We start from the raw sequence: 27,966 nt of genomic DNA on the forward strand, positions 1-27,966 counted from the left end.
TGATAAGAAAATGAGAAAGAGAGAGAGAGAGAGAATTAGTAAAAGCGTAATGATTTTGCAAAAGCACGACAGCCTTAACAATTTCGAATTTAATAGTGTTGAAAAAAATACTTTTAAAGTTTTCTTAAAAATTTGCAGAAATTTTTCCAAGTTTCTTGAAATGTTAAAAGTAATTAGATTATACTATATTTTTTAGCCCAAAAAAGTATAAATATTTGTTCTAGAAATTTAAAAGTAGTTTTTTACAGACTTTTTAAATTATTTTTAATAAAAAATAAAAATAAAAAGGTGTTTGAACACAAGATCTTACATAATTGAGTAAATTATAAAATATCCTTTTTCATATTATATAATAAGGTAATATTTACTTACTTATATTTATATAAAATTATATATACATTTATGTATACATGCGCATATAAAAAAATGCAGAAATTATACCAATAATAACATAAATTAAAATATACATGCATCGATTAATGCATTTGTTCAGTAGAGGAGAAAAGAGAAGGGAGAAGGGAATATCCATCGTTTTTTTTTTTTTAATGGAAATTGAGTAGCTGATATTAACAAACGTCATTTAAATTTAAACAAATTGAAAATTGACGAGTGCAAAAGTGATTTAAATTGTCTCGCAACATTCTGAGAAACATTCTTTCAGCCTTTTTCCCCTCTCTCCTCTTTTCCACTATATTATGATTAAATGAATAACAACCTCGACATTTTTTACTTCATATTTGTGCGAGAACCATCGGAATGGAGGTCGTGCACATAAATAACATCGTAATTTACTATATTGTAATTTAGAATGGCACGTGTTTCACGAAGCGGTCGGTCGTCGCACGCACGGGCCAAACCCGGCGGCTCAGGGCTAACGGGATTATATATTAATCGGCGAGTGTCCGTCACGGATCTCGGATGAGAATCGCTGGCGCGCGTGCGACGCGAATGCGCGAGTACGAGCGCGCGAGCCAAGTCGCGTCGCGTCGCGCTGCGTCGCGCCGCGCCGCGCTACGCGAAGAGGATGGGAGCGTCGCATATACAACTGACAATGAGCTGCGTTAACGGTGTCAGGATGACATCCTCTCGTTCTCTCTTGTTCTCGTTTTTAATTTTATTTCTATCTCTTCCTCTCTCTCTCTCTCTCTCTCTCTCTCTCTCTCTCTCTCTCTCTCTCACTTCTCTTCGCGATCCTTCGTATCATATTTCGTTTGTGCGATTAATCGTATTCGATTCGATTATGAGAAATGCATTAACCGCTGCTCTGCGTACCGGATATCATTAACGCAGCCGACTGTACGTGCGTTCTTGTCGCGAGAATGAATATTCCCGGGGCCGCACGCAAATGCGTCCTTGTGCGGATTAATTGCTGCGTCCGCGCTCGCATTAATTGCGTGCTCTCTTTTCCACGCTCCAACCTCTTTTGCCCTCCGCCCCTCTCGCTTCTTCCCCCTTATGCGCGCGCGCGGGGAAACGTCGCCCAATTGCGAGCAATTTATTCGGCCCGTCGTGGGTCAATGCTAGATGCCCGCGCGCCATATGCCGCTGTCGTCGCTGTCCGCGAACAGTTTCCACTCGAATCGTCGTCGCCATCGAATATTCGTGACTGGAATTATTCGCGTATGTAGAACGGCGGAGATGAGATGAGACCAGAGCTCTCTGACTTCGCGGGAGATGATAACTCGAAACATGCATGATTACGCGGAAAAAGCGAGTTTTGCTGAGGCGTCTAAAAATTTCCTGGTTGGATACAGAGAGCTGAAAATAATTTGATTGAATCATCAAAATAGTTATGCAGGATGCTCCAGCATGATAAGGAATGCTACAAAAAATTTCGACATTCCAGCTTGAGCGTCCTGTATTATTATTTTAATGGTTTAACAAAAAATGATTTTCAGATGTTCTGCAGTCAAATTTTTAGGTATTTCAACAAAACGTTCTTGTCCTGTGTTTACCGGTGTTTGCAGATATGTATAGGTACAGAAGGCGAATTTAACGAATCAACCGGTGGCTAAACCGCACAACAATTCTCAGAATCGTGAAAGTAAAGTATGGCTCTTCTCTTTCTTTTAATACAATTGGAACCAATGCTCACATAGAAATGTCGTAGGATCCAGAATGTTCATCGTTCCTCGGAATGCTCGAGACAAACGAGCTTTTAGTAAGTCAGTTCGAAGTATTCCGGACGTATTTTGAGATTTAGCGCCACGGGCGCCATGCAGCTCAGCCAGCTGACGAGTTTATTCTTGCTGCAACATTCATAAAATCTAAGTGTAAACGAGAATTATTCAGAAAGATAGACGTAAGATTCCTTTGAAATTTTTCGTGCACGACAAGAATGATTTTGCTAAAATATATGCTAAAATATAATAGTAAAAAATTTAGCTGAAACAGAGCTGAAAACAATTTTGTTACAGCATTAAAATAATTATATTGGACTCTCAAACTGGTCGCTAGATTATTAAAATTTTTTGCGGCGTTGCTCATCGTTTAAAATTTTAGCTATATGGGTACAGATCTGAAAACAATTTTATTAGACATCAAAATAATTATGCAGACAGCCAAGAAATGCTGCAAAAAATTTGGAGATTCTCAAGCAGTTCAAACATTCGTCACAATTATTTTAAAATTATTTTCAGATCTATATTCAGGTAAATTTTTAGATAGCAAAATTACTCTTTCCACGTAACAATTAAAAAAAATTTTTCCGTCGCTTAAGATGCAAGATCGCACCTCACCTCTTCGGCATAGTCCGCAACAATTCCTGCGACAGACACGGATGTAATTGCAGGAATGGTGTGCCGACGATAGGGTGAATCGCTTGCGATAATTCCTTGTAATTTAATGTAGAACCATCGATTGTCTGAGCCTCATCTACGGTTACCGGGTTAACACCGACGAAATCTAGAAAAAAAAAAAAATAAACTGAAAGAATAAATGCACACCAGGTTTCTCTCTCTCTCTGTCTCACTGACAATTGCTTCCCGCTGAATAAATACGTGAAAAAGAAGATCAGTGTCATCAATTAATAATCTTGTAAACGATATGATGCATTTCCGCCTCATCGAAATGTGTTATCGGGATTAATTAATACCGCCGGCGTATCTGCGCGAATATTGAAATTGTCGGACACGTTTGCGTTTATAATCAATAAAACGATGTGCACGCGAGGCAGGGATAACGCGAGTGCACGGCGCCGGCAATTGCAAATTTCGTAAGTATCCAAGAGCAGTTTTCGAAATTTCGGAAAGGCGCCACATATGTCGTATCTTCCGGGTAACAAGCTGCCTTTGTTACACTTTCATTCTTTCCAACGATAAAACCTGTTTCTTTTTCCTATGACCAACCCATCAGATTACGGATCTTTTTCTTGAGGTGCTCGATGCCAGTGATCCGTCGATTACCTGATTTCCAACCGTTGAAGAAGAGAACCGGGACGCTGTAGCTAATAGACCACAGAATGTGATGCTCGATAATGAAAGGAGTTTCGCTCGCGGAGGAGGCAGCCTCGTGCGGGTCTTCCCGAAAATTCACATGGAACTCCCCGGCGTCGGCGTCGTCGTCGTCCTTGCTGGTCGATCCGTCCTTTCTCGCGATACTCGACTCGCTCGGTATGAAGTACTTGGTTCTCCTGGCTAGATAAGCTTGTCCGGGGATATCCTAAGCGTGCATACCATTGTTAACGTGAAAGCGTGAAAAAGATGTCGAATATATCATGCGCTATGCAATGAGCTCACAGTAAGTGTAAAATCATTATTACAACAATATTTAAGAACATGTAGCGTTTTCAAACTTGTATTTAAACGTTGCAGGCAACATCAATTGTAAATGAACTTTGATCATGACTTGATGATGTTTTTGAAACAATAAAAATGTAAAAAATGTACATGCAGATGTTAATCTCTCTCTTCAATGTTCCTTGCTTACTACACAGAAAAAAAAAGTAATATAGCCAATAACATATGATTGCGGGCTGCCAACTACATAAAATACTCAATACAATAATATTTGCTATTAATGCAAGTACAATGTTGATACTGCAATAGCATATATTATTGTATTGAGTATATCTATAATTGGCAGCCCGCAATAACATATTTTATTGAATATATTACTTTTTTTTCAGTGTAGAAATGTATTTCTCAATCGTTGTTCTGCGTTAAAGTCGTAATTTTGACTTGTCCTTGAAGAGGCCGTAAATAATAATACATTTTCTATGTGCTACTACATTTTTGCAACTCAAATGCAAAATTTAAATCACTACTACAATTTGTTAAAATTTTAGAAATTTTTGCGACCTTTATGTTTCGCTTATACGATAAACAGCGCAAAACTTGGGTAATTGTGAATTTTATTAACAATGCCAGTGGAACGATTCAATTATTATATTTCATGCTTCCGTCCGGTTCGCGTTATTCGCGAACAAGTGACTCGATACCTTATCCCCGTGAAGTTTCCATCTATCAGATATCTTGTCTGAAACAACGAGGAACTTTTCTGCATCCTCGAGGAATTCCTCCCATGTAATCGTGCCTGGGCCGTCCATGGGTAACAGATAGACGAGATCTAAACATTGAGAAATTTTACTTTATCAGATCTATCATTTGTATGCAACGCACGAAGGCTGCAAAGAATCTTTCGCAATTATTGCGCTCAACGATTTTCGCGCATTTTCGGTCATCGAGCTTCGAGACGGCACCTTGATAATTAATTTTCTACAATTCCCGTCGGTTTACGTCGTCTCGCGCGATTTATTTTCTTCTGAAGCTCGAAGGAGAGTGGAGGAAGGAAGAGAGAGAGAAAGAGAGAGAGAGAGAGAGAGAGAGAGAGAGAGAGAGAGAGAGAGAGAGAGAGAGGGGGGGGAGGGGGCATAACAGAATTACAAGAGATTTTGTCTAATTTCGCGTAGCGACGAATCCGAGTTGCGACGACGATCGTATGATAAAATTGAAAAAGGGGAAGCGGTTCACCCGAGAGAACAGCGTGCCTCCTCTCGTTCCCTCCCCATCCCGCTTGCCGCTACCTTCTCGCCAAACTCTCTATCGCGTCAATTGTCGACTATTTCGCGTCGGACATGTCCGCCAACGTTCGGGCGTAATCGGGGCCCCGCACCTCGCTACCCTCGTAGCGCACCCGCGTTGCACTCTCTCCTCCCTTCGCCCTTCATCTTGCTTCGAGCGCTGTCGACGCACGCCGATAGTACTCGACGGTGCGCGTACACCGGTGTATTATGGCACTGTGTGCGTTCATTGGTCGCGGTCCAATCGGACGAGGAGGTGCAGCCAGTGCTGTACTGCGAGCGGGCGCAAAGGCGCGGGTTTCGCCCTTCTTCCATCTCCCCCCTCTCTTCGCCGCCCTTCGCCTGAGAGTCCTTTTTGGGACAGCCTCGTCCTTTATTCGACAACGTGCCGTCGCGGCGTGTCGCCGCGCGCGGCAGAATTTCTCGCTTGTTTTACGCCTGCGCCTTTATCGCAAATTCGAAGTATCGACCTATCCCAATATCGCGTAGCGCATTTTTAACAACAGCGTTATTCCGTACGACACAAGCCGCGCGGCGATACGCCGCGGTCGCTTCATCGACAACGATGACGGCGACGGAGATGATTCGCACAGATGCTTTCGCGAGGATATCCGCGGCGCGCGGAAAACGCGCGCTCCAATCCGCTTGACAGCTCCGCTCGGCGAGATTACGCGTAGTACGCTTTGCCTTGGCATGCCGATCCGTTACCGTTATTAATAACGCGCGAGGCTTAGATTAATATACCGTAAGCCCGACAGATAAAATACTGCAATTTGTTAAAAGCATTGTACATATATTATATTCCGCGACGCGATAAAAAATAATAGTAAAAAGTTATATATACAAAAGTAGCATGTGTATCACGAGTCAAGGAATATATAAATGAAGTTGGATAGAGCAACTAGTCAACAAGTCTGCTCTTTCCAAAAATTTGAAATCACTGAAAAAGTGTTCGACTAACCAATGTACGTCCATTTTTTTTTTGTTCCGTTGCCGTTCAGGTAACAATTCTCAAATCGGTTTACGTAGGCAGACATACGTATGTAATTCCTGGAAACTTTCTCTCCAGGTTTTGGACAAAGAATCCATGCCATCCAATAAACCTTAGACTAACCATTGAAGACAAAATTTCCGGTTTCTTAGGCCGGTATTCATAGTCGGATCTTATATTTAAGATCATCTTAAGTACTGTCTTAAGATGCCATCAACCAATCACAGAGCCGTATTAGCATCTTAAGACATTGCTTGAGACGATCTTGAAATAAGATTTGACTATGAATACCGGCCTTAGGCCAGTTTTCTAATTGTGACGAGGCAGTTGACCTTCCGTTAGGTTCAAAATCCTAACCAACATAGACCTAAGAGCGCAGCTAGTATTTTCTTGTCGACGTCTCAAGGCTCTGGCATTGATTCCGGAGCGCGTTATTTCCGCTAAATCTCTCCATGCGACGAAACCAACCAGCGGTAAGAACCAGCGCACGATCGCGCATATCGAGGAAATACTCTGCACGAAGGGGAATCGACATGGCTGTCAAAGCGATCTTAACCAAACAATCCTTCCGACGTAATTTCGCGACGTAACATTCGCGGACTATATTCGTTCGTATCGACCGTATCGACAGCACGAAGAAAATCAGCATCGTCGTCGTCGTCGTCACCGAGGTGAGGCTTCGCGTTCGTCCCCGTGTTTCTCGCGTCGTTCGTACGGCATTGGCATAACAAACGGCGATGCGCGCGCATACACACCGTTCCCGGCCGCCTTTGCATCGGACGAGGACAGCGCCATCGACACGGCGGGAGATGAAGCGAGAGAGGAGAGACGCGAGCGAGCGACCGAGAGAGCGAGCGAGATGGAGCGTAACGAGGGCGGGTAGCGGCGATCGAGGGGACGGTGCGGGGCGAGGATGAGGGAAAGAGGCGAGGGGGGAGACTCCGGTATACCTCGCCGACTCATCTACGTGTAGTCGTACAGCGCGTGCGAAATCCAACGAGTCACACTTCTGAACTTGCTCGTGTTTACACGACGAGTAAGTTCAGTCCCGCTCTCCCACTCTCTCTCCGTCCCTCGCTCCCGAATCGTCGCGCCTCTCTCTCTCTCTCTCTCGCGTGGCCCAGTGTCTCCGTCGGGAGCGTGGGGCTCTGTACGCTCGTGTGCGTCTACGCGTGCGTGTGCGCGCCTACGTCGTCGCCGTGCGTACGCGTACTTGCCTGGTGCGTGAAGTTTATGTGTCGCGGCGCGCCTGTGCATGTGTATGTGCGTGTGCGCGCGCGCACGTAGCACGTATGCGTTATGTACATCGTGTGTCCGCAGTGATACACCGTTCCCGTGCCGCGAGACGCTTTCGGTCTGAGCGCGCGCGACAAAGCCGAGAGATTCGCCGAGGAAGACGAGGGCCGCGCTCGGCGGCAGTAACGACGACAACGACGACCACGACCACGACCACGACGATCGTCCGGGTTTGCGATGCGCCAGCGGCGAGTCGAGGCCGACGGCAGTGGCTAGCGAGCGGGCGTTACTACGTACGGGAGTGAGGTGAAGTGAGGTGCGAGAGCGACGAGGTCGTGATCGCGATCGAAGACAATAGGACGCGCGCAAGATTGCGGAAGAATGATGATGAGGACTCGGTCGGCGACAGCGGTGGCGACGACGACAACGACGACAACGACGACGAGGCGCCCCCAGCGACGCACCTGAATCGCTGATTACGACGACGACGACGACGTGATGCGTCGCCCCGTGTCCCTCCAGCACCTTCGCGCAGCAGCAGCAGGCACTTCGCTCTAGTTGTGACGCGACGTGTTCGTGACGTGACGCGACGAAAGCGGAACAGAGAGGATCTTCTTGTTGGCGCGCGAGTGAGCGAGCCGGAGCAAGACGGTGAAGTGAAGAAGAGAGAGAGAGAGAGAGAGAGAGAGAAAGAGAGAAACGGAAACACCTCCGGCAATTCTTTTCTGTGTGCGGCGAGACAGAGACAGAGGGATAACGAGAAAGAGACGGACGTAGACTGAAAGAGCGTGCGTTAGTAGCGTGCCCAAGTGTGTGCGTGTGTTCTGTGTGCGTTTGTGTATGTGTGTGTTCGTGCATCTCTTCCTCGCGAGTCGTTTGACACGACGTCGCACGTCGGCGACGTAAGCGCGCCGAGCGATTACCGTTCGCCGTTCGCTCGGGTGAGCGAGACAGACGCCGTTGCCTCCGCCGCCGCCGCCGCCGTTCCCGTACACGGGAAAACGCGCGTAAGCGTGCGCGCGCGCGCGCGCGCGAGAGAGTCCCCGATCTCCCGTTCTTTTCACCAGGCCGTCCAGCGCGGCGGCCTCGCACCGAAGGAACAGGCGGCGCACTTGTGTGTTTACGCTTGAAGCATTGACCGGCCACCACGGCGACCATGTACGCGAAGGGAAAAGGGTCGTCGGTGCCCTCGGATTCTCAGGCAAGAGAAAAGTATGTATCTCCGCTAGCCAGGTAGAAATGTAAAGAGAAAGAGAGCGAGGGGGGGAGGCGAGGAGAAAAAAATAAAGATGATTGGCGTTCCGTCCTGAAAATTCCGACCGGCCATTGATCGTTCGGTATAACTCCATTTTTCTCGGGCATCCTCCTGACTCCCTCCCGCGCCCCGCGAACACCCAGCGAGAGAGAGAGGGAGAGAGAGAGAGAAAGAGCTCTTTCCCCCCGCTCTTCGCTCATCCGCGCGGGCTCTCCCTCTCCCCTCCCTCTTTCACCCGTTTCCTCTGCGCTCCCCCACCAACCCTCCGCCGTCGCCGGTTCTTTTTGCTCGGAGCGTGCATCGCGAGCGTATATCGCGACCGGAGAACCCGGTTCGTCGGGTTAATCCAGTTTATCTACCGACGGCCGATGAGCCGTCGTTCGTTTCTCTTCTTCTCTCTTCTCTCTCGCTTCTTTCCTCTTTGTACGTTTCTCATTCGAACGTGCACGTTCGAGCGATGATGTTTCCCTTTTCCTCTCCTCCCCCCTCCCCCTTTCCGTCCGTCACCGTGCGCTGCCACCGCTGTTCGTTTCCCCTTCCTCCCCGCGAGATCGATTCCCAGACTCGACGTGCGAGAGGCTCGATCGTCGACACGCGCCATCGCCAGGAGAAAATCTCGCGCGGTGAAAATTCGCGGGGAATTTGCAAACCTTATAGTCTCCATCTCGCTCGAGCGAGAATCATTTGGATTCCCGATTGAATATTGGGATATCAATCGCGCGAAACAGCCGCCGAGCGATATTGAAATCGGCAGGAAGGGGGGGGGTGGTGGTTAAATCGCGCTGGACGAGAAAGTCAGGTTACAATTAACAACCGGCGAGCGACTCCGATCGGTGTCGCTCGCGTCAATTCGAAATTGTTCCAAATCGAATCGCGCGAAGTCGATGTATCGATTTCTTTCATTTCCCGGCGAGTTTTTTCAATTCTACGGTCGATCGAAAATATCCCGATATCTCGAGTTGTTGTCGCGCGAGCAGTTCGACCTTTTAAACTCGCAAGATTTCTCGCGCATCTTCCTGCACCGAATGTCTCTACGTTTGAGGAGCGCGAAACTTGAATGAAAGGACCAGACGCGGAATGGGGTCGGAGGAGGGGGGAGGGTGAAGTCGTTAATTGGAATTAGCCGGTCATAAACCGCCGATACGACTGATTGCCGTAACAGTGGCAATTAACTCCGACTTGCGAGAGAGGTGCCTCGAATCCCTGGCCCTAATTGCAACGCGGATCACGAATTGCGTGATTCGATCGATCGATCGGAGAGAGAAACTCCGCGGAAGAGCGCGGAAGAGGACGACGGATAGACGGATGACCGAGCGCCGTGGCCGAAAAATCGTGAAAGCTGGAAAAAACGAAATAGACCCGACCCTGGTCGTCCGGACCGGGATTCGCGCGCGTAACCCGCTTTCTCGCGCGAGGGGCGATTGATCCGCGCGTGCTGTCAGTACGCCGCGTACGCGCGCTGCTCCGTTCCGATTCGCCGATCGGCGGTTCTCCCTCTCTCCCTCCCCTCTCCCTCCCACGATTTCTGCGCCATGTTTGTATCACCGGCGCTCGGTGCGCGCGCGCGTTGTTGCACTTTAGCGGTTTACTACCTTGCGCGGGGAAAGTCCGCGTTTAACTTCACGTTTAACGAACGGACTTGTGATGAAATGTTATTGTCGAGAGGCGGCTTCGACTTAAGTACGGGCTTTCTAAAAAAAAAAAAAAAAGAGAGAAACCATTGACGGATACCGATCTCCCTCGTTTGCGTAATTCGCCTTTTGCGCTCCGCGGCACTATCTCCAAATTCGTTTTTTTTTTTGTTCTGCCGTTCGAAATTGTCTCTTTAATTTATTAAAAACTAATGACTAATTATATTTTCAGATTGGCGCTTTATGTATATGAATACTTGTTACATGTAGGAGCACAAAAAGCAGCACAAACTTTCCTGTCCGAGGTATGATGATTTTTTTCTGGTTTTTATGAATCCTTTACACTTTTCTATTATCGTGAACTACGGTTTTAAGATACAATCGATTTGTTCCGCCTGTCTAGATCCGATGGGAGAAAAATATTACACTAGGAGAGCCGCCCGGGTTTTTGCACTCTTGGTGGTGGTAAGTATTCCATGTTTACATTATTCAAGAAAAATGCTGTTGGGATGTGTGAAAATAATTCGTGATGTTTTCTTTCAGCGTCTTTTGGGATTTGTATTGTGCAGCGCCTGAGAGAAGAGACTCTTGTGAACACAGCAGTGAGGCCAAAGCGTTTCATGATTATGTAATTATATCAATGGCTGTAATACTCTTTTATAGTTTACGTATAATTATTACTGACTGCTTAATATCGAAGCAATTGTCTTAATATTGAAATTATATAGTAGATGCCATGTTTGTAATATTTGTATATTACTTATATGACATGTGTTCTGTTACCAGGGATTTGTGAATAGTGCTTACAACGTCAACGGAATTGCACACGTAAGTTGGAAAAATTTTAGGTCAAATATATTAATATCCATGTCGTTAAAAGTACATATTTAAACTTTTTATTTTAACATGTTTGTGTTAAGAGTTATAGAAAATTATTGTAATTTTATAAATTTATTTTTTTTTAATTAAACTTTTCACATTTTCTTAGAACTAAATTTAAATTCTTTTGCAAAGAAACGAGCAAAAGTTGTCAAGGACTAAAATCAAACAATTTTTACAGAATGCTGGACCAGCCCCATCTCCAATTGGTCAAATGCCACCAAATGATGGAATGCCTGGTGGTCCCATGCCTCCTGCTTTCTTCTCAGTGAGTTTTTATTTAAACGTAACATAAAAATGTCTTAATATTATTTGTTTTGATCTTTACTTACAGAATACGTAAAGTGAAAAATATTCTTTAATTAAATCGGTCGTCACATAATTATATTTTAATTGCAGTTATTAAAATACATTTGCTAAAATAATACTTTGATAAACTCGGTGAATTAAAAGATTTATTTCACTATAATATCATAGTTTATCATAGTTTAATTTATTTTAATGCTTGCATCTTTTCTAAAATAATTTCTCTCAAATAGGTTTTGTAAAAAAATTATTAGATATTTTAGAAAGGAGATACGTTTAAAACTAAATTTAAGATAATTTTTTATATTAATCTAAAATCCGTATATTTCTACACTAAATATATGTGTATGTGTGTGTGTTACACACACATAGTCGTGTGTATTATTGTTATGTATAGTCCTTATTAAAAAATTACACTTGATTCAAAGCATAATACAATTAAACTATTTTAAAATAAAAATGATAATTAAATTTAGCAATAGATTTCAAAATTTAGTAATAATTTTAAAAATAACTTAAAAGAAATATAATACCAAATAAATACTTGGTTAATATTTAGCTTATTGTTTAAAAGTACATTTAATAGACAAAAATAAGACAATTTTTAAATGAGTTATGTGTGAATAAGTGACAACCGATCTTTACAAATGTTTTTCTTTTGTTTATCATGAGAAACAAGACATTATGGTTGGGTTCGGAGAGCACGCTTTTGGCGCTATGAGCGTGCTCTATCTTTTTTCGACATTCACTGAGCAACAAGGATAGAATGATACTTTTAGCGCTAATAGCGTCTCCCCGAACCCAGCCTATATGTCATACAATTTTTCATGATATATATAATTACTTAATCAAGCATATTTATATATCCCTATATTATTAATAAATACACACACATGTTTATTACCTGTAGTCATGATCAACTTGTTTTGAAGCAAGTGTACATTCAAAAGACGTTCTTATGTCATGCTTGTCTATACTGTATATATGTACTTACTTTCTCTCTGCTCTCTATCTAATACTTGTATGTGCGTTCTTGTATCATTTTCACTGTTTCATCTTCTTGGCGCATAAAGCAAATCTGGAAACTCTATGAAGAACAGGATTATATAGATGTTAGAAAACATTTAGAGCACAATATTGTAATACAGTAATCATATCTTGAGGAGTATGTTACTTTGTGCTGGTGATGTTACAGTAGTATATGAGAATGCTACAGACGTAATTCTTTCACGTTATGCAAACTTTTTTGCAAAATACAAACTGTAATACTTTCTTGAATTACATAGCCAGCCAAAGTTATACTCTTTAGAATGTATGGGACAACTAACATGGAAGCCTGCTTAGAATGTAGTCTAGTTTTTTTTCACAAGTGATTTACGACTTTTTTACTATTTAAAAAATTTATTATTTAAAAAGTTAATTTTATAGATATTAATTATGTATAACGTGATTAATTATATTTAATTTATGAAAAAGTTTAAAACATTTATAATCTTAAAATTAATGAGACATGCTATGTAAATATGTATATAAATTCCATAATTTTATGATTTAACAGTCATACATTTATCAAAGATTGCAATTACGAAAATAGAACTTTTCGATCCTTTGTTGAAATCATTGTCTTAGTGATAATATTTGTGTTAACTATTTATCTTCTTCTTATATACATACACTTATATACATATATAAAAAATATAAAAATAGAATATATGTGGAAAAACGATTTTTAAAAAATCATGCATTTATTGCTTGTCAAAGTAGTCGTCCCCTACTAGATTAGACAAAGATAATGTGCTACACAATATGTGAACGATAGTTTGTTTCTAGATCTCTATATATAGGTATCCTCTAATACTTAAGAGTCATATCTTTTTAACAAAGACGTTTTACGTCGTTTTACGTTTCTATAACACTGTACATTTTATTGATTGGCATTTTTTCATACTCTTGTATGTCTCCACAGTTTAATGTTAAAAGCAATACAGGTTGTAATTATGAAAAGAGGGTGCACAACGACAGACAATGAAATGTCATTAGAACGATATTTTCTTAATTACAACTTTTCTTCGGATAACTTAAGATGCTGAGATCGATCATAGAATTAACACAATCATCCCCAAAGCCTTCTAGTCTAGCTGTTGCCTGGATCGCAGTGTTGCTACATGTCTGTCGTTTGCGTTGCTTGTTGCAGAACAACTCGACAATGCGACCATCTCCGCCCACACACCCCTCATCACAGCCATCCCCCCAGCACCCCCAGCCACCCCCGCCCCCACACTCGCAGATGATGTCCACTCAGGTAAGCATCATTCAACACATACACTCTCACTCATGAAGAATCACTTGTTCCGCTGTGTCATCGCACCATATCATGGTATAACCGATATTCATAGCTATCGTTACAATGGCTATAATTATTTCTTTCATGTAAGCTTGATTTTATATAAAAGTAAATTACACAGGGTTTCAAAGCAAAAAAGTTATATGATAGTTTAGAATATTATATATTTACATTATACGATAAATAAATCTCTCATCTGCAGTTTGCGCTTAAGAATGTTGTGTAATGATATAACCAACTAATGTGCTGCGATGAACTTGAAATGCATATTTTATGGCCTTATCATCTCACGGATTGCTTATTGTGGCTGCCTGATATTTATACTATATCTAGTCAATTCTGTGTATAGTAATCATGATTGACACTTTATGGATACTTGATTTACACATTCCAATAATGATTGAGATTAATAAATTTTGTTACATGATTATTTTGATGAATGTTTTCTGTTGCAGTTTCCTATGGGTCCTAGATATCCAGCAGGTCCACGACCTGGTGGAGTACGTATGCCGCAAATGGGAAATGACTTTAATGGAGTAAGTATGAAAATGTAGTTAAATTCTCTCTTTGATAGATTTCTATTAATATTTGAAAATTAAACAAGTAATATGTATGTGCTCCATACGCTTATGTCTTTATTCATTATTGCAATTCTTAAATATTTATATATTTATATATTTAAATATCTACATATAAGTAATTATATACAAAATTATAAACTTTTGTTATTTTTTCCGCAGCCACCAGGACAGCCAATGATGCCAAATAGTATGGATCCTACCAGGCAAGGTAAGAGATCATTTATATGTGCCAGTGTTACATTACTTTTTTCTGGCATTGACGAGAGTTGCGAAAGAAGAATGGCATAGACGCATGCGTACCAAAAACCACACAGCAATAAACGAATAAGTAATATTTTAAATTGGATTGGATTGCTGTGATGTGAAGTGGATTGGTTTTTGAATTGTCTAGTTACAAGCAGTGGTGTAGTTTGCGTTCGATTGTTACTGTTAGATATATTCAGTCTTGTGTACTTAGTATGTAAATATGTATTTAAGTGGTTCTATATATATTTTATTTGATAAAATATAATTAAATATTTTATTTGATATGCTTTTATATAATTTTTTTTACAAGTAATTTATGTATACATATGATACGTATTTTTTTCAGGATGTTCTATTGTCTTTCAGATTCGAAAAAAATGCAGGAAAAATATTTTGTTCTTAAAGTATTAATCAAATCATTGAATATTCTCAAGTATAAAAGTATTATAAATTTTTATGTAACAGACAAATGGCTTGGCTCTCATACACTTGTATATACATTTGTATGATGCAGTTTAAACATATAGCTGTCAATATTTATGATAATGTTTAAGAATAATTTTTAAATAATTTTTAATAAATGTTGAGTAGCTGTATATTAAATTCAAAAATAATTTTATTTACTATACCACTGCAAAATAACTAGACTTTACCACCATGAACCCGATCTTACCTACCTGCCGTACTAATGTGTGCTCTTGTGTTCCTCAGGCGAAGCTGGAGAATTTGTAGGGTGGCAAGGTAGGAAGCAACCCAAATCACACTCACATGACTTAGTCAAGCCTAACTTTTTTTCTCCTCCTTGCCTTTAATTTTTTTATTTTCATTTTCATATAAAGATAATTGCACCCCGGCTTTGCTCTTTTGCAAAATGATTTGCTCATCCGAACTAGCATCCAGCATGACAATCGCAATTAAGTATATTAGATGTGTACACTTAGTTATGTGTATATATATATATATAACAATTTTTTTATATTTTTATATAGTTTACAAGAAATTTGTTTGGCACAATATAGAATAACTATAATTTTTGGTTTACATTTAAAAAAGATCTTTGCAAATATATATGGTGTAAAATATTGGAATTAAAAATATTCATATACACATATGTGTACTTAAATTCATTGTACATGTAAATACATCATTTTTTATGCACAATTTTTTTTGTAAAAGTGGATATTTTAAAATTAACAAAAATTAACAAAAAATGATATTTGTATTAATGTATCATAACAAGCTTATATATCTAATAATCATAAAAAATTTTTGCCTTTTGAGATCATGCTACATGCAGATGGAAAAGATAGGCTGATCATGTTTGTGTTTAACAAAGACATTTTAGAACATTAATTATCATGTTACATTATGTCCTTGCGAAATAAAATTTAATTACAATTTATGAATGTTACACAATATACGCTATCGCATAAACCAGGAAGTCGCTTTTATCTGGAATTACATCTTTTATTTAAGAATTTTTAATAATACAGTTAATAAAAATCACATTTGATTATATAATTTAAATACATATTTGCAATTTAGTACCATGCTGTTTCTATCTTTAGCATGAGCTTTTCACTATGTTAATTTGTGTGGTGACAGTTGCTTGACCAGCATGTCATCCACCGGCTTTACCTTAAGCTCGACTTTGGCAAAGCATGACTCTCGATTTTTGGCACTTTGAGCCCGCACTTAATGTTACATCACACGGAGCGCAATTTTATACACAAATTATTTTATTCTTAGAGTTTTACAAATCCACGATTTTTATCGTTTAGTTCACAAAATCGTAATTAGCAGTTAGCATTAACATAGTACTAGAACAAACTAGCAGTTAACAGTTTTGTATTTAACGATTGAATTTACCAAATTCTACTTTCTATCACAGGCCCACCGGGAATGAATCCAATGAATCCGAGAATGAATCCTCCACGAGGACCAGGAATGGGACCGATGGGCCCTGGAAGTTATGGTCCAGGCATGAGAGGTCCACCGCCCAATAGTACTTTGGGTCCAGGAGGACCAGGAGGTCCTGGAATGCCACCAATGAGTATGGCTGCTCCGGGTGGTAGACAACAATGGCAACCTAACACATCTACGGTATGAACAGATATTAATTTTTATTTCTAGATTCATTTTTAATATTTAATTCTATTTTAACGAATATAAATACCTGACGTCTATTTATGGTGCAGCCAATGAATTATTCGTCTTCATCGCCGGGCAATTACGGAGGACCGCCTGGATCAACAGGGCCACCAGGACCTGGGACACCTATTATGCCTAGCCCACAGGATAGTAGCAATAGCGGAGGAGAAAACATGTATACCATGATGAAGCCTGTACCTGGCGGAAATATGCCGGGTGTAAGTGATAAAATATAATAATGATTAGATAAATCGATAAATGATTAATGTCCAACATATTTACGTATAAACGAGATCTCACACACGCACACACGCGCGCGCGCACACACACACACACACACACACACACACACACACACACACACACACACACACACACACACACACACACACGATCTCTTTATACGTAAATATGTTGGACATGTATGTGTACACACAACACACACACACACACACACACACACACAAATGCATCATGCATACACACATTTTAGGATTTTCCAATGAGCGGTGGACCTGAAGGCGGTCCAATGGGTCCTATGGGTCCTAATACAATGGGTCCGGTTCTAAACGGTGACGGTCTCGATGGAATGAAAAACAGTCCAGCGAATGGTGGTCCTGGAACACCACGGGAAGATAGCGGCAGCGGAATGGGTGATTATAATCTAGGTGGATTCGGAGCTCCTGGAGAGAATGTAAGTATGCACAGGTTGTTTAACAACTCTTTCTAATGGTTACTCGACGTGTTGTCGTGGATTTGTATGTCATTGTTTTACCCGGGAAATCTCTTATTTATCGCCTTTATATATTAATAATTAAGCTTTTAAAAATTTATTTTAATTATTATCTTTTTTAATTATTACTACACTTTTGTGACATACGGATCCATGTTACAACTTATAGCCCTTCTAATCATCTCAATTAACAGCCACAAGCGCTTCTATCAATACGGCGGATATTCACGTATTTTGCTAAAATAATATGGGTTCAGTCTCGTTAAAGGGATTTATCCTCAGCCTCGCTCCAACAGGCTTGTTAATGCTTTCTACAGAGTATCATTTGTCCCTATAAGTTTTTCGGAAGGTGTTTTGTTTAATCACGCGTTACATGGTATTTTGGTAAATTTAATCAGCGTCATTGGTCTAATATTTGTCATAACTGTATTCGCTGAAATTGTCTAACTACTATCACACTAACAATACGTCTAACGATACATTTATAAAGCGGGCAGAAAGAGAGATGTTTAATATTGATCAATATCAATATAATTTTAATAATTGCAACATTTTATTTATAGATTCGAATAATCATCAAATTATCCTTAAAAATTATATTATTGTGTAAAACGCACACACATACGTATTCCCGTTTAACATAATATTATCTTTAATTACACACATAAGTTACACAGAAAAATTTTGTTTTTGAATTTTGCTACTTATATTGATTTTATGAAAAATAATATGTATATATTCATATTTATATTTATACTTATATAAATATATCCCAAATTCTTTCTGCGTGCTTTATAAGGTGAAATATCAAATTACTTTTGTACGATAAAGTAATCGACTTTTGATTCAAACGCGAACATGTTAATCTTATATATGATATATGAGAATATCAATAGGATATGACAAGGAACAGTCACGATGCTTTCGTCTTTAATTTTATTGAAACTTTGACGATTTGACTGATAATTGAAAATAATCGACAAGGGTTTTTTTTAAATTTACATTTACATAAAACTGGAATAAGCTTGGTGTCTATGTCTAAAATAATATTTGTTATTTATTTAAACATTTTTTAAATAAATTATTTAGATAGTGTTTATGTATGTATATATGTATGTGTATGTATGTATATATATTATATATCAAATTTTATACATGTAATTTTTAGTGCTATTTTAATTTAATTTGATTTTCTATATATATATATATTTTAATTAAAAAAAATTTTTTATATTACTTTTATTATGTGATTTTATTTTTTTAACGAAGGTTTCTCTAAGTAATAAAGATACATTTTTAATCTTCAATTATCTTGTTATAATTCGTAAAGTTTTATCATAATCCTAAAAGTGACGGCATCGCAGACGTTCCTTGCGAGTCTTGCGAAAAGAGTTATCAGTAATCACGTACGTGCACCTTCTCTGTATTCTCGACAGTTTTTTTAAAAAATCAAGTCGCCTTGGAGCCAGCCCCGAGATTCGTAGATGCCGTAGACTCCGCTAGACGTGGTGTGCCGGTTATATACATGTAATGCGGAAAAACATCGTACGCGGATTCGCTGCGTATTCACGTGTTCCATGGTGTGTTCCGGCTAGTTTCGCTATAGTCCGGCACATATAGTTTCACCAGATGGTTCAAGCTCGTAGCAAGCCAGAGCGAAAAAAAAAGAAAAGTAATAATACTCGTGTAGCGTAAGATGCGGTCATTATCGATTGCTTCTGCTCGATTAGAATTAGCACTTAAGCGCTCATTAATTGAACTACTGTCTCTAAATGGCGCAGATACTTGAACAACGATTATTCTTACGCGTACGCCTAACCGTGTATCGGAATAAGTTATGTATATGCTTTCTCTAAATACTCAAAAGGTTGCAAGATTAGGTATATTCATAATTATTTTTTTTATTTTATTATGATTAAACCAGGGATTGAAAACAATATTAAAAATTTCACGTATTTTGCTATTTTAATTATATATTTTAATTATGATTGATATTTGAATTATGTGATTGAAATTGAAATATGTAAAATATACATTATATAATAAAATATAAGAATTAATTAGTATAAAAATAATATTGTTATACATAACTTTTTTGGTATTATAACGATATTATTACTATTATTTAAAATGTTATTATTTAAATATTAAATTGATACTTTTGTCTTTTATAACGCAAAAATTCGCTGTTTTGGTTGTAAATTTTTGACATAAAATGATATACTTAAAAATATTTATCATTTTATAAGATTTGTAAAGAATAAGTGTATACATGGAATAATTATTGGTAAAATTATTTTAAATTTCAGTCCCTGGATTATACCTATATTTTACTACGAAAGTTAGTTGATATTTACGTAAGATTTGTCAGATTATTTTCTATTATTTATATTTATTTGACAATTATATATAAGTCGTAAGTAAAGGTGCCTGAAAAAATCACGTGAAGATTGTTACATAAAACACGTATATACACATATATACATACTCATACACACAAACACGATAGGATATACGTATATAACTGTTTGCTACTGTGATTACTGATCGCATAATTATTTTATACTCTTTATTTCTTTTTAATCTCGTTTTTCTCGAATGCACTACTCTGAGTTGTACTGAAGTTTGACCTGTTTTTAATTACATTATAAAGTTAGCGGTGCAAACTATAAACGATTTTACAGCAGATGAGGATTCCTCTTCTGAGAGGGAGGTATCCCGCGCGGTCTCTTATTACACCCGTGAATTTCTAGCAGTCTCAACTTTCGCACATCTTGCAATAACGATCATGAGACTCTGTAACAAGGTGAATTCAGTTTAGGCAAACTCGGACCGGATTCCTCCAATTATTTGCTCACAGTCTGTTCTCAATACTGAGAGCAGACGTTCTGTCCTTCTTACAGCCGTCTTTAGCATTGGAAATTGATATTATATATTGTACGTACGTTTCAGTCACGAGATACATGCGGATTACCGTTTCTTGCTCGCAAAGCGAAATCGACACAAATATAGAAACGATTACAACGGATTAACAGTGATTTTTACGAGGGAGGTTGTTGTAGAATCTCCGATAGCCAATTCGTACTTTTTAAATCGTGGTGTTCTAAATCTATTTGTTTAAATTTTTTGAACAAATAAATCCATAGCGGAGTCGCGTTGTGACGCATTCTAATAGCTCTCTTAAAGATTCAGGAATATTGCCCGTGCGGTAACATACTTAAATTCTCTAATTAAGAGTCGTTCCTATTTAAATTCATGCGGACTCAGTCAACGCGCGTTTCGTGATTCGCTAGTGCTTAGTTTTGCCGTCAATTCTCTCGTGCAAAGTAAATGTAAAGCTCGTCACTTGCTCAATTTTTAGCGTCACTGCTTGTAGGACGAAAGGTGGAATCTCTTTTGAAGGCAGAATTTTTAGTCTACGTACTTTCTAATCGTTGAGGTTCGATGCGACTCGAGTAACAACGATTCATGTAAATTAATCGCTTTCACCCTTGACACTGGTAACCGATTAACATTGTATAACGGTTAGAAATGGATCTCTTAGCGAACGGTAGTTCAGCAGTTCGAGATTACGATTACGGTTATTGCGAGGTGAACGGTTTACTACAGATAGTTTAAACCTACTTGAGAAGGAACGAAATATATAAGAAAATATATATTATATATATACATATTATATAGAATCTATATATATATAATATATATGTATATATTATATGCAAACGTTAATATTTTTGTACGAATATAAAATATGTAGACATGCGAGTACTGAACCTTAGAGAGCGAGTATAGATAGAGAAAAACGGAAGATAAAAATGCGATGAGGGTGAGAAGCGAGAGATTTCCCGGAATCCATCCGTCCGCATTGATTATAGGTCAGTACTGGACTATACTGTGCTGCTATTAGTTATGTTTAAATTTAACTTATAGTGCCGAGACATCGATGGAATTATATGTAAAAAAAATACACGGAGAGAATGCAAATGACAGGGTGTGTGTGTGTGTGTGTGTGTGTGTGTGTGTGCGTGCGCGTGCGTGCGTGCGTGCGTGCGTGCGTGCGTGCGTGCGTGCGTGTGTGTGTGTGTGTGTGTGTGTGTGTGTGTGTGTGTGTGTGTGTGTGTGTGTGTGTGTGTGTGTGTGTGAGGCAGAGAGAGAGAGAGAGAAGAGTGAATGTGCGTATGCGCAAGTGCATGCTCTGGGACCAAACGGCAAGACGTTGCAAGATTTTTTAAATGTCTCGTTGTGAAAGCTGCTTTTTTTACAAAAGCTATCTCGCTGCGAACGCCTAAGCGTTCCTTAACGCTTTTCGGTTTGGGATCGTGGCTTAACAGATTTATTATTACGAAAACAAGGTGTTTTGCCTTACACCATATTTATTTATATTGTACGTGAGTACACGGCACATGGTATTAAATGACATGACGAATATGGCGGAAATAGAATTCACGAGATATTAATCATTTGATCGTGACCCGCGGACCGACATTGGTGGAGGGTTTGTTTTGTAATTAAAGTCAGTTGTGACTTCGATTAAAATTGTTTGCCGCTTGTCACGTGGAGATATTGCAGGATAGTCTCGCAGAACGCACTACTTGCCGTCTTGCCGTTATGGCCCACACGTCAAACGGAGAAAAGAAAGTAAACGCGCGCTCGTGGAGTCGCATAATCTTTTCTTTTTAATGCGAGGACGTACAATACACACGAGTCAATAAGTGAAGGATAAACTCGGCAAAGCGATGCATTGAGGGTACGAAGCTCGAACGCGACTCGTCGAAAATCGTAAAAATTGTCGGTATTGTTGACACTGATTTCCACGAGCGGAAGCAACGTCGATCTGCTCTGGCGTGACGTTGTTTCCTCGTTCATCCTCGATAGGTAGAGACTCGCGGTACGGACGGGCCGCGGTTTGGTACCCTTAATGCCAACTTACTTGATATTACTCCTCGTTGTAAGTCGAACGTATTCGCTGAATGATAACATACTTAATATAATGCCTATAAGCCAGGCGAGATCGAGACAATAAATGTAATCCTGTTACACTGAGATTATTGCGTTTTTCTTTTTTATTTACGATTTTTCAATCCGAGGGGTGCTGGCTATCATCGTATTTATATATAACTATCCGTCTCCGTGTATTTGCACTTGTGCTAATCACACAACACACATCACTTGTGTTTCACTTGTCGCTTTGTTTGTACCATCCGTTCGATTAGCATGATCAGTGTCCATCTTTAACGTAAATCGCTGATTTCATGCCGAGATCGCTGAACCTTTGACACTAATCACTGCTAAGTCGGACGTTGTGCACCACTATCGCTGGCGGCTGTGGAACACATTGTCATGATCGATGTTGCACTCTCGTTTGAACGTTTCCTAGAGTGTTCTTTTTTTCTCATATTCACTGCATATGATAAATACATAAAACCGGACTAGAGCAGAACAGATAGCTGTATATAGTACTAGCCTGTACTGACCTGTAGCACATGGATGCGTTAGCGCAAAGCGTATCGATGGATTGCGAGATTTTCGAGACACGAAAAATAAGCGGAGACAAAAATTCCGATGGGGCGGAAGAGTCTTCCGCTAAAAAGAAGGGATGGGGAAAAATATAAGTGTGTGAAGGACGACACGTCGAGTTTCTCTAGAGTATCTTTTTTTTTCACTATACTATCTGTCGTTTATAGTCGGTGAGGTGTGCGTGCGTGGGGGGGCAGGCGACGATAATGAATTTTTCGTTGTGTTTAATTATTTTTATTATTATCATCATCACATCATCATTAATATTATTATTGTTATTATTCTTATTGCTGTATCTTATGTTCGGCTCGACACGGGCTTCACTATCTTACATAACGTCCATGTGTTGTGGGTCAGAGCACCCTTAAGCAAAGCAATACCTCAAGCCTCAACTTTTCTTCCGGTTTTCCCGACAACGAGACCGACACACCTTCCTCAATGTCCTCCTGTTCTACGGAGTTTTTCGTTTTCACGAGCCCAGCCCCTTCACGACGCACCGCCATCACGTTGCGCTTTTAAAAGCGTTTTTATTCACCGGCCAGCGTTTTCGCACACGAGGGGTGAAGACGGACTCTTGTTTCGCGGGACTCCTCGGTTTCGTCCGCCGTCGTGGGCACCCGCGAGGATACGTTTCCGCTCTTGCATTCGCGTTATCTGAGAAGAAATTATTGTGGGCGAATTCTTGGTATACGCGTTTCTTTGTCCGCGCGACAATGAGAGGGAAAATATCTGGAGCTGGACATTTCCAGCTCCTGCTACGAAAACTGGACCTTTATCTCCTTTACCGAAAAATTCCGACGCGCGATTACCGAGAGTCCCGCGAATCTCGCTGGTGAAAGACGCTGCGCGCGGCAAAACTTGGGCAAGGTTGATGGGCTTGCCTGATCGTTTACGTGTAACCGGCCTGGTGTTGGTTGATTCGCAGGATCAGACCGAGTCGGCGGCCATCCTGAAGATCAAGGAGAGCATGCAGGAGGAGGCGAAGAGGTTTGAGAAGGACTCAGACCATCCCGATTATTTCATACAATAACTCTTCACGAGTCGTTGGATCCCGAGACCAAATTAACAATATAAGAGATAAACGCAATTTTGATTTCCTCTCTATCCTTAGTCCGAGAACTTTCCATTCTTTTTCCCTGTACCCTCTTCTTTTCTCCATCTTCTTCCCGATCCACCGCCGTAGGATCACTATCCCTTAGTACGTTTCCCCTCCTTTATTCATTCCTCTCTCTCAGATAAAACCTTTCCTGCAACCTTACATATATAAGATCTTCCTCTCTTTTCTTCTTTCCGAGCCGTCGAACGACGTAGATCGATCTCCGTGAGGAAGGGCGCAAGAGAGAGAGAGAGAGATCCTCTCCCGTGCGCATTGGCGACCCATCCTTTTTGTCGCGCGCTGCTGCAAGGAGGACCACGATGTCGTCAGGACGGGAGGAGAAAAAGAGAGAGATAAACCTTCGAGACAGAGAGAGAGAAAGAGAGCATCGATTTCGCGCGACTCGTCGGCCGACATTTTCGCGCAGAGCGATGTTGTACAGTATCGAACATTGATAGTGTTGTTATCCTTGGGGTGGACACGCCAATCTGAACGAACGAATAACGCGTTCAAGATTGCTTCTTATGATTTGGTTTCTCACCAGTCGAACCAAATGAAATAATACGAATTTTTCCTTTTTTTTTTACATTTTCTACGAGATGTTTCTTGAACTTCAACAGAAAACTGACTGAAAGCTGAAATTCGCTTTTACTCTACATTCGTTATTCGTTCGCTTAGCGTAAGTCTACCCTTAGGCTGCGACTGTGAGCGTTGTTCCAGTATCTTACTTAGTACATGACGAAAAGAGAGAGAGAGAGAGAAAGAGAGAAAGAAAGTGTGCGTGTGTGTGATAATATTATATTAGCGTAAAGGTTAAACTTCTGAAATTTTTACGGATCAGGATCACGATTGTTTCCAGGATAAGCTCGCGAAATTTTCTAAATGATGTTTTTGATCGCAATCATCGCATGCGTTTCGTGCAACAAATCTCAATTGAGATTCTTATTATACAACCAAATTCGTACAATCATTGAATCAGCCGATCCATCTGAATTGGTTTATTCATTGGATTTGATCATCCAAGTGAACTATGAACTCTATAATTGGAATCGATTATGATTTACTGGAAAGTGTCAGACATCAGTCTGGTAGTCAATAAAACTACGAAAAATTGTAATTGAAATTGGATAATTCGAGGATTTACCTCTATCTTCCACTGTACTACAGAGAACGATCTTCGACAGTTAACATCATTCCCGCCACATCGATGGAGATTGTGCAAAGTGGTTCAAGTCGTAGAACCCAAGGACAAAAAACTCGATAACGGCAATTGCGCATAACATGGATCACAAGAGGAATTAATCGACCGGAAAAAAAGAAAAAAACAAAAAGAAAAGGATGTTGTATAGTCACGGATACGTAAAGGCGCTAACAATTGCGCGATAGAACATTTACGACCGCGAGGATGAAAGCTGCGTCGCCCAAATGTGGAAAATCCTTGGTATTTTGTCACGATCGAGGACCAAATTTATTTCTATTGTACAATAAGTATGCGATTATCTCACCGGAACAATTCGTGTAAGAACTTATACTAAAGTTGAAGGAAGGGGTGCTCAATCTACCTGTATAGCCAGTTGTAGAGTATTTTGTTAGGATCTATACTTTTCCACGATTGCATTTCGCGATGATCAATGGCGGTCGGTGACGTTTCACAGTACCGTTTCATTCTATTGCGTAGTTTAACTTTTATATAATTCCGTTTTTTTTTTTTTTTTTTAAATATGAAATTGTACTTGGATATTCGTGGAAATTGACATTCTCTACGAATTTCTTTACACCCCTGAAGAAAGATTAATACACTGCGATTAATTGTGACTTATATAATGTATATTTCATGACATTCTCCACGAATTTCTTTATACCCCTGAAAAAAGTTTAATACACTGCGATTAATCGTGACTTATATAATGTATATTTCAATTTCAGTCTATTATGTTTAATCTTTATTCTGATGGATAGTAAAAGATGAAAGATGATTTATGTATCGACATAGATTATTTTCTAATTATTAATTATATTATTGTGATATTCTTTCACGCGAGTAGTGCAATTTCGATTTATTTAAGCAAAGTCTTCTTGCACGATATTATTGCGCAATAATTCATGTTGAATAATATTGATGCATAGAGGCAGCCTGACCCTTAAGTCGTCGAGTATGTAGTGAGCAACACGCGTATCTAATGACTAAATTAACGAAAATATGCTAGAAGAATGATTTCACGTCTGAGCCATTGTGCTTTGTGACTGGTCATAAATAATTGAAACCTCCGTTGTAACAATTTTAATTACTACGTTGAGCGCGACACTTTTATATATAATTTTAACTCGTACATGAGAATATGTACGAGTTAAAATTGTATGCGAGACATTGCTATTAGATTTTATATACGATGCGTTTCTCACTTAATACTCGTTTTTGTTTTGATGACGTCCTATTGATTTAGATATCAGAAACACTGAAAATCGTCGAATTTTACTGTTGTACCAACAATCAATTATATACGATTGTTAAGATTCGTTTCTTTTCTAAAATCAAAACGCACTGAGTAGTTCCTCGATAAATTATAGATTAATTTAACACAAAACTGATTAATATTTTTTCTTATTTTCGGAAAAGATAAGAGAAGAAAAAGAAATAATCTCGATCGCTCTCTCTCTAGCGTTAAATTCAGGATGTCTTACACGATATTTTGTATAAAGAATAGAATATGTGAGTTCCATAAGAAATTCTTTTTGCGAATCTTTTCTCTGCGCGCTTAATTTATTTAGTCTGTTCTTTCTAGATGCACCTTGTCGCGCTTTTCTTCTTCCTTTTTTCTCTTTCCAAAGCGTAAACATATAGTTGCTTCGTTTTAAGTGCAAAAAGCGTGATAAGAGTGGCAGCTAATAAGAATAGATCTAAATAATCAATCGATATGTATCGCGATGGAGGAGAATATTGATAATTTTATTGTCGAGTTACTTTTGATCCAAGTCGAATAAAATAGTGGCAATGGTTCATCGCAATCCCTAGACGGGAGTTGCGCCTTATGTTACATACGTCCTTGTATATGTATATTGCTAAGTTCTTAAATGTATGTATTCGGACTCGATCATATTATCTCGTGCCTCTTGTATTCCTTATTTAAGAATATTTCGACAGCGACGCGTGTGAGTGGGTGAGTGTAAAAAGAAAAAAATCTACCTTGAGGAAAATCGCGTTTAACTCTTTCACTAGTTCAAGCAAGAGTGAATTATTAGGTCACAACAAACAGACGCGGCGTGGTTTCTTTGTCTTTTGCGACGATTTTCTCCCGTGGGAGTGACTGAAAATTAAGAAGCGCCCAGCCACCAGTGAGAGAGTTGAAAGCGGAATTCGAGATAGTGATTGAGCCCGCGTTTATTAGTTTATGCATTCGCGATCGAGAGGGACCGATCCGATATCGATTGCGACCACGAAGGGCATAATGAAAAGAAAGAAACTTAGGTATTATAAATCGAGTCGCGCACAGTTTCTTCGCGAATCCGGAGCCGGAGAAATCGGAGCGGGCAGGAGCTTGATCGACGCGTGGTCGACGATTCGTCGAGAGGGGCGACTTACTCGATGAGGAGCGCGTCCTCATTTGGAGTAGCGTCCACCCTCCCATCCACCCCTCGCATCCGGCCTCCCTTCTCCCCTTGTAATTAATTTACACACGCGTAACCATTATACACATGCGTTCACACACACGGGCTGTAAAACTTGCGCAGCAGACCTCACGCATTCTACGGATTCACGCATGATTTATTGACATAATTATAGAAATACCTACTACGAGTATAGCATTCAGTAGCATAAATAATAAAGTAATTAAATAAATGTCATCTGTATATCCTACCAAGCCTTGTGTTTTGCGTGCTCCCAATCTCGCGCGACGGACAATTAATTCAAATGACGAGTCAGCAGCAGGGATCGATGTTTCTCTTGAAGATTCGCAGGTAAGTGAAACTGTGACGCAGCA

General features: G+C 39.8%; 2 protein-coding genes and 2 long non-coding RNA genes across 10 annotated transcripts; 3 read left to right on the forward strand and 1 right to left on the reverse strand.

The window, feature by feature from the left end:
* On the forward strand, positions 1–3,495 carry LOC114255027. Of its 4 annotated transcripts, none has more exons than XR_004965006.1 (4): positions 1–2,049; positions 2,111–2,302; positions 2,720–3,214; positions 3,355–3,495. It is a non-coding gene; the product is annotated as an uncharacterized LOC114255027 (long non-coding RNA). The 4 variants fall into 4 exon arrangements; XR_003626356.2 differs by having other exon boundaries at positions 2,111–2,161; XR_004965005.1 differs by having other exon boundaries at positions 1–2,044.
* LOC105833836 (ubiquitin-like-conjugating enzyme ATG10) lies at positions 2,458–7,048 on the reverse strand. Its single transcript, XM_036293728.1, has 4 exons — positions 6,962–7,048; positions 4,439–4,566; positions 3,405–3,660; positions 2,458–2,904 (listed from the first exon to the last, which is right to left on the reverse strand). Exons 1-4 carry the CDS (start codon positions 6,972–6,974, stop codon positions 2,735–2,737), a joined length of 567 nt encoding a protein of 188 aa, XP_036149621.1. The 5' UTR covers positions 6,975–7,048; the 3' UTR covers positions 2,458–2,734.
* Positions 3,597–3,886, forward strand: LOC114255028. Its single transcript, XR_003626357.2, has 2 exons — positions 3,597–3,738; positions 3,813–3,886. It is a non-coding gene; the product is annotated as an uncharacterized LOC114255028 (long non-coding RNA).
* Positions 7,049–8,238: 1,190 nt separating the features above from the next.
* On the forward strand, positions 8,239–27,842 carry LOC105833835 (single-stranded DNA-binding protein 3). Of its 4 annotated transcripts, none has more exons than XM_012675858.3 (14): positions 8,239–8,459; positions 10,366–10,438; positions 10,537–10,598; positions 10,677–10,761; positions 10,920–10,961; positions 11,194–11,280; positions 13,513–13,620; positions 14,118–14,198; positions 14,403–14,451; positions 15,201–15,230; positions 16,381–16,592; positions 16,688–16,858; positions 17,134–17,334; positions 23,816–27,842. In XM_012675858.3, exons 1-14 carry the CDS (start codon positions 8,404–8,406, stop codon positions 23,918–23,920), a joined length of 1,362 nt encoding a protein of 453 aa, XP_012531312.1. In that variant the 5' UTR covers positions 8,239–8,403; the 3' UTR covers positions 23,921–27,842. The 4 variants fall into 4 exon arrangements, with proteins under 4 accessions (XP_012531312.1, XP_012531314.1, XP_012531313.1 ...); XM_012675860.3 differs by lacking the exon at positions 23,816–27,842 and adding an exon at positions 18,810–19,045; XM_012675859.3 differs by lacking the exon at positions 15,201–15,230.
* Positions 27,843–27,966: the final 124 nt, after the last annotated feature.

The sequence above is a fragment of the Monomorium pharaonis genome, chromosome 11 (assembly GCF_013373865.1).
Source record: "Monomorium pharaonis isolate MP-MQ-018 chromosome 11, ASM1337386v2, whole genome shotgun sequence".
In the NCBI taxonomy this organism is placed as follows: domain Eukaryota; kingdom Metazoa; phylum Arthropoda; class Insecta; order Hymenoptera; family Formicidae; genus Monomorium; species Monomorium pharaonis.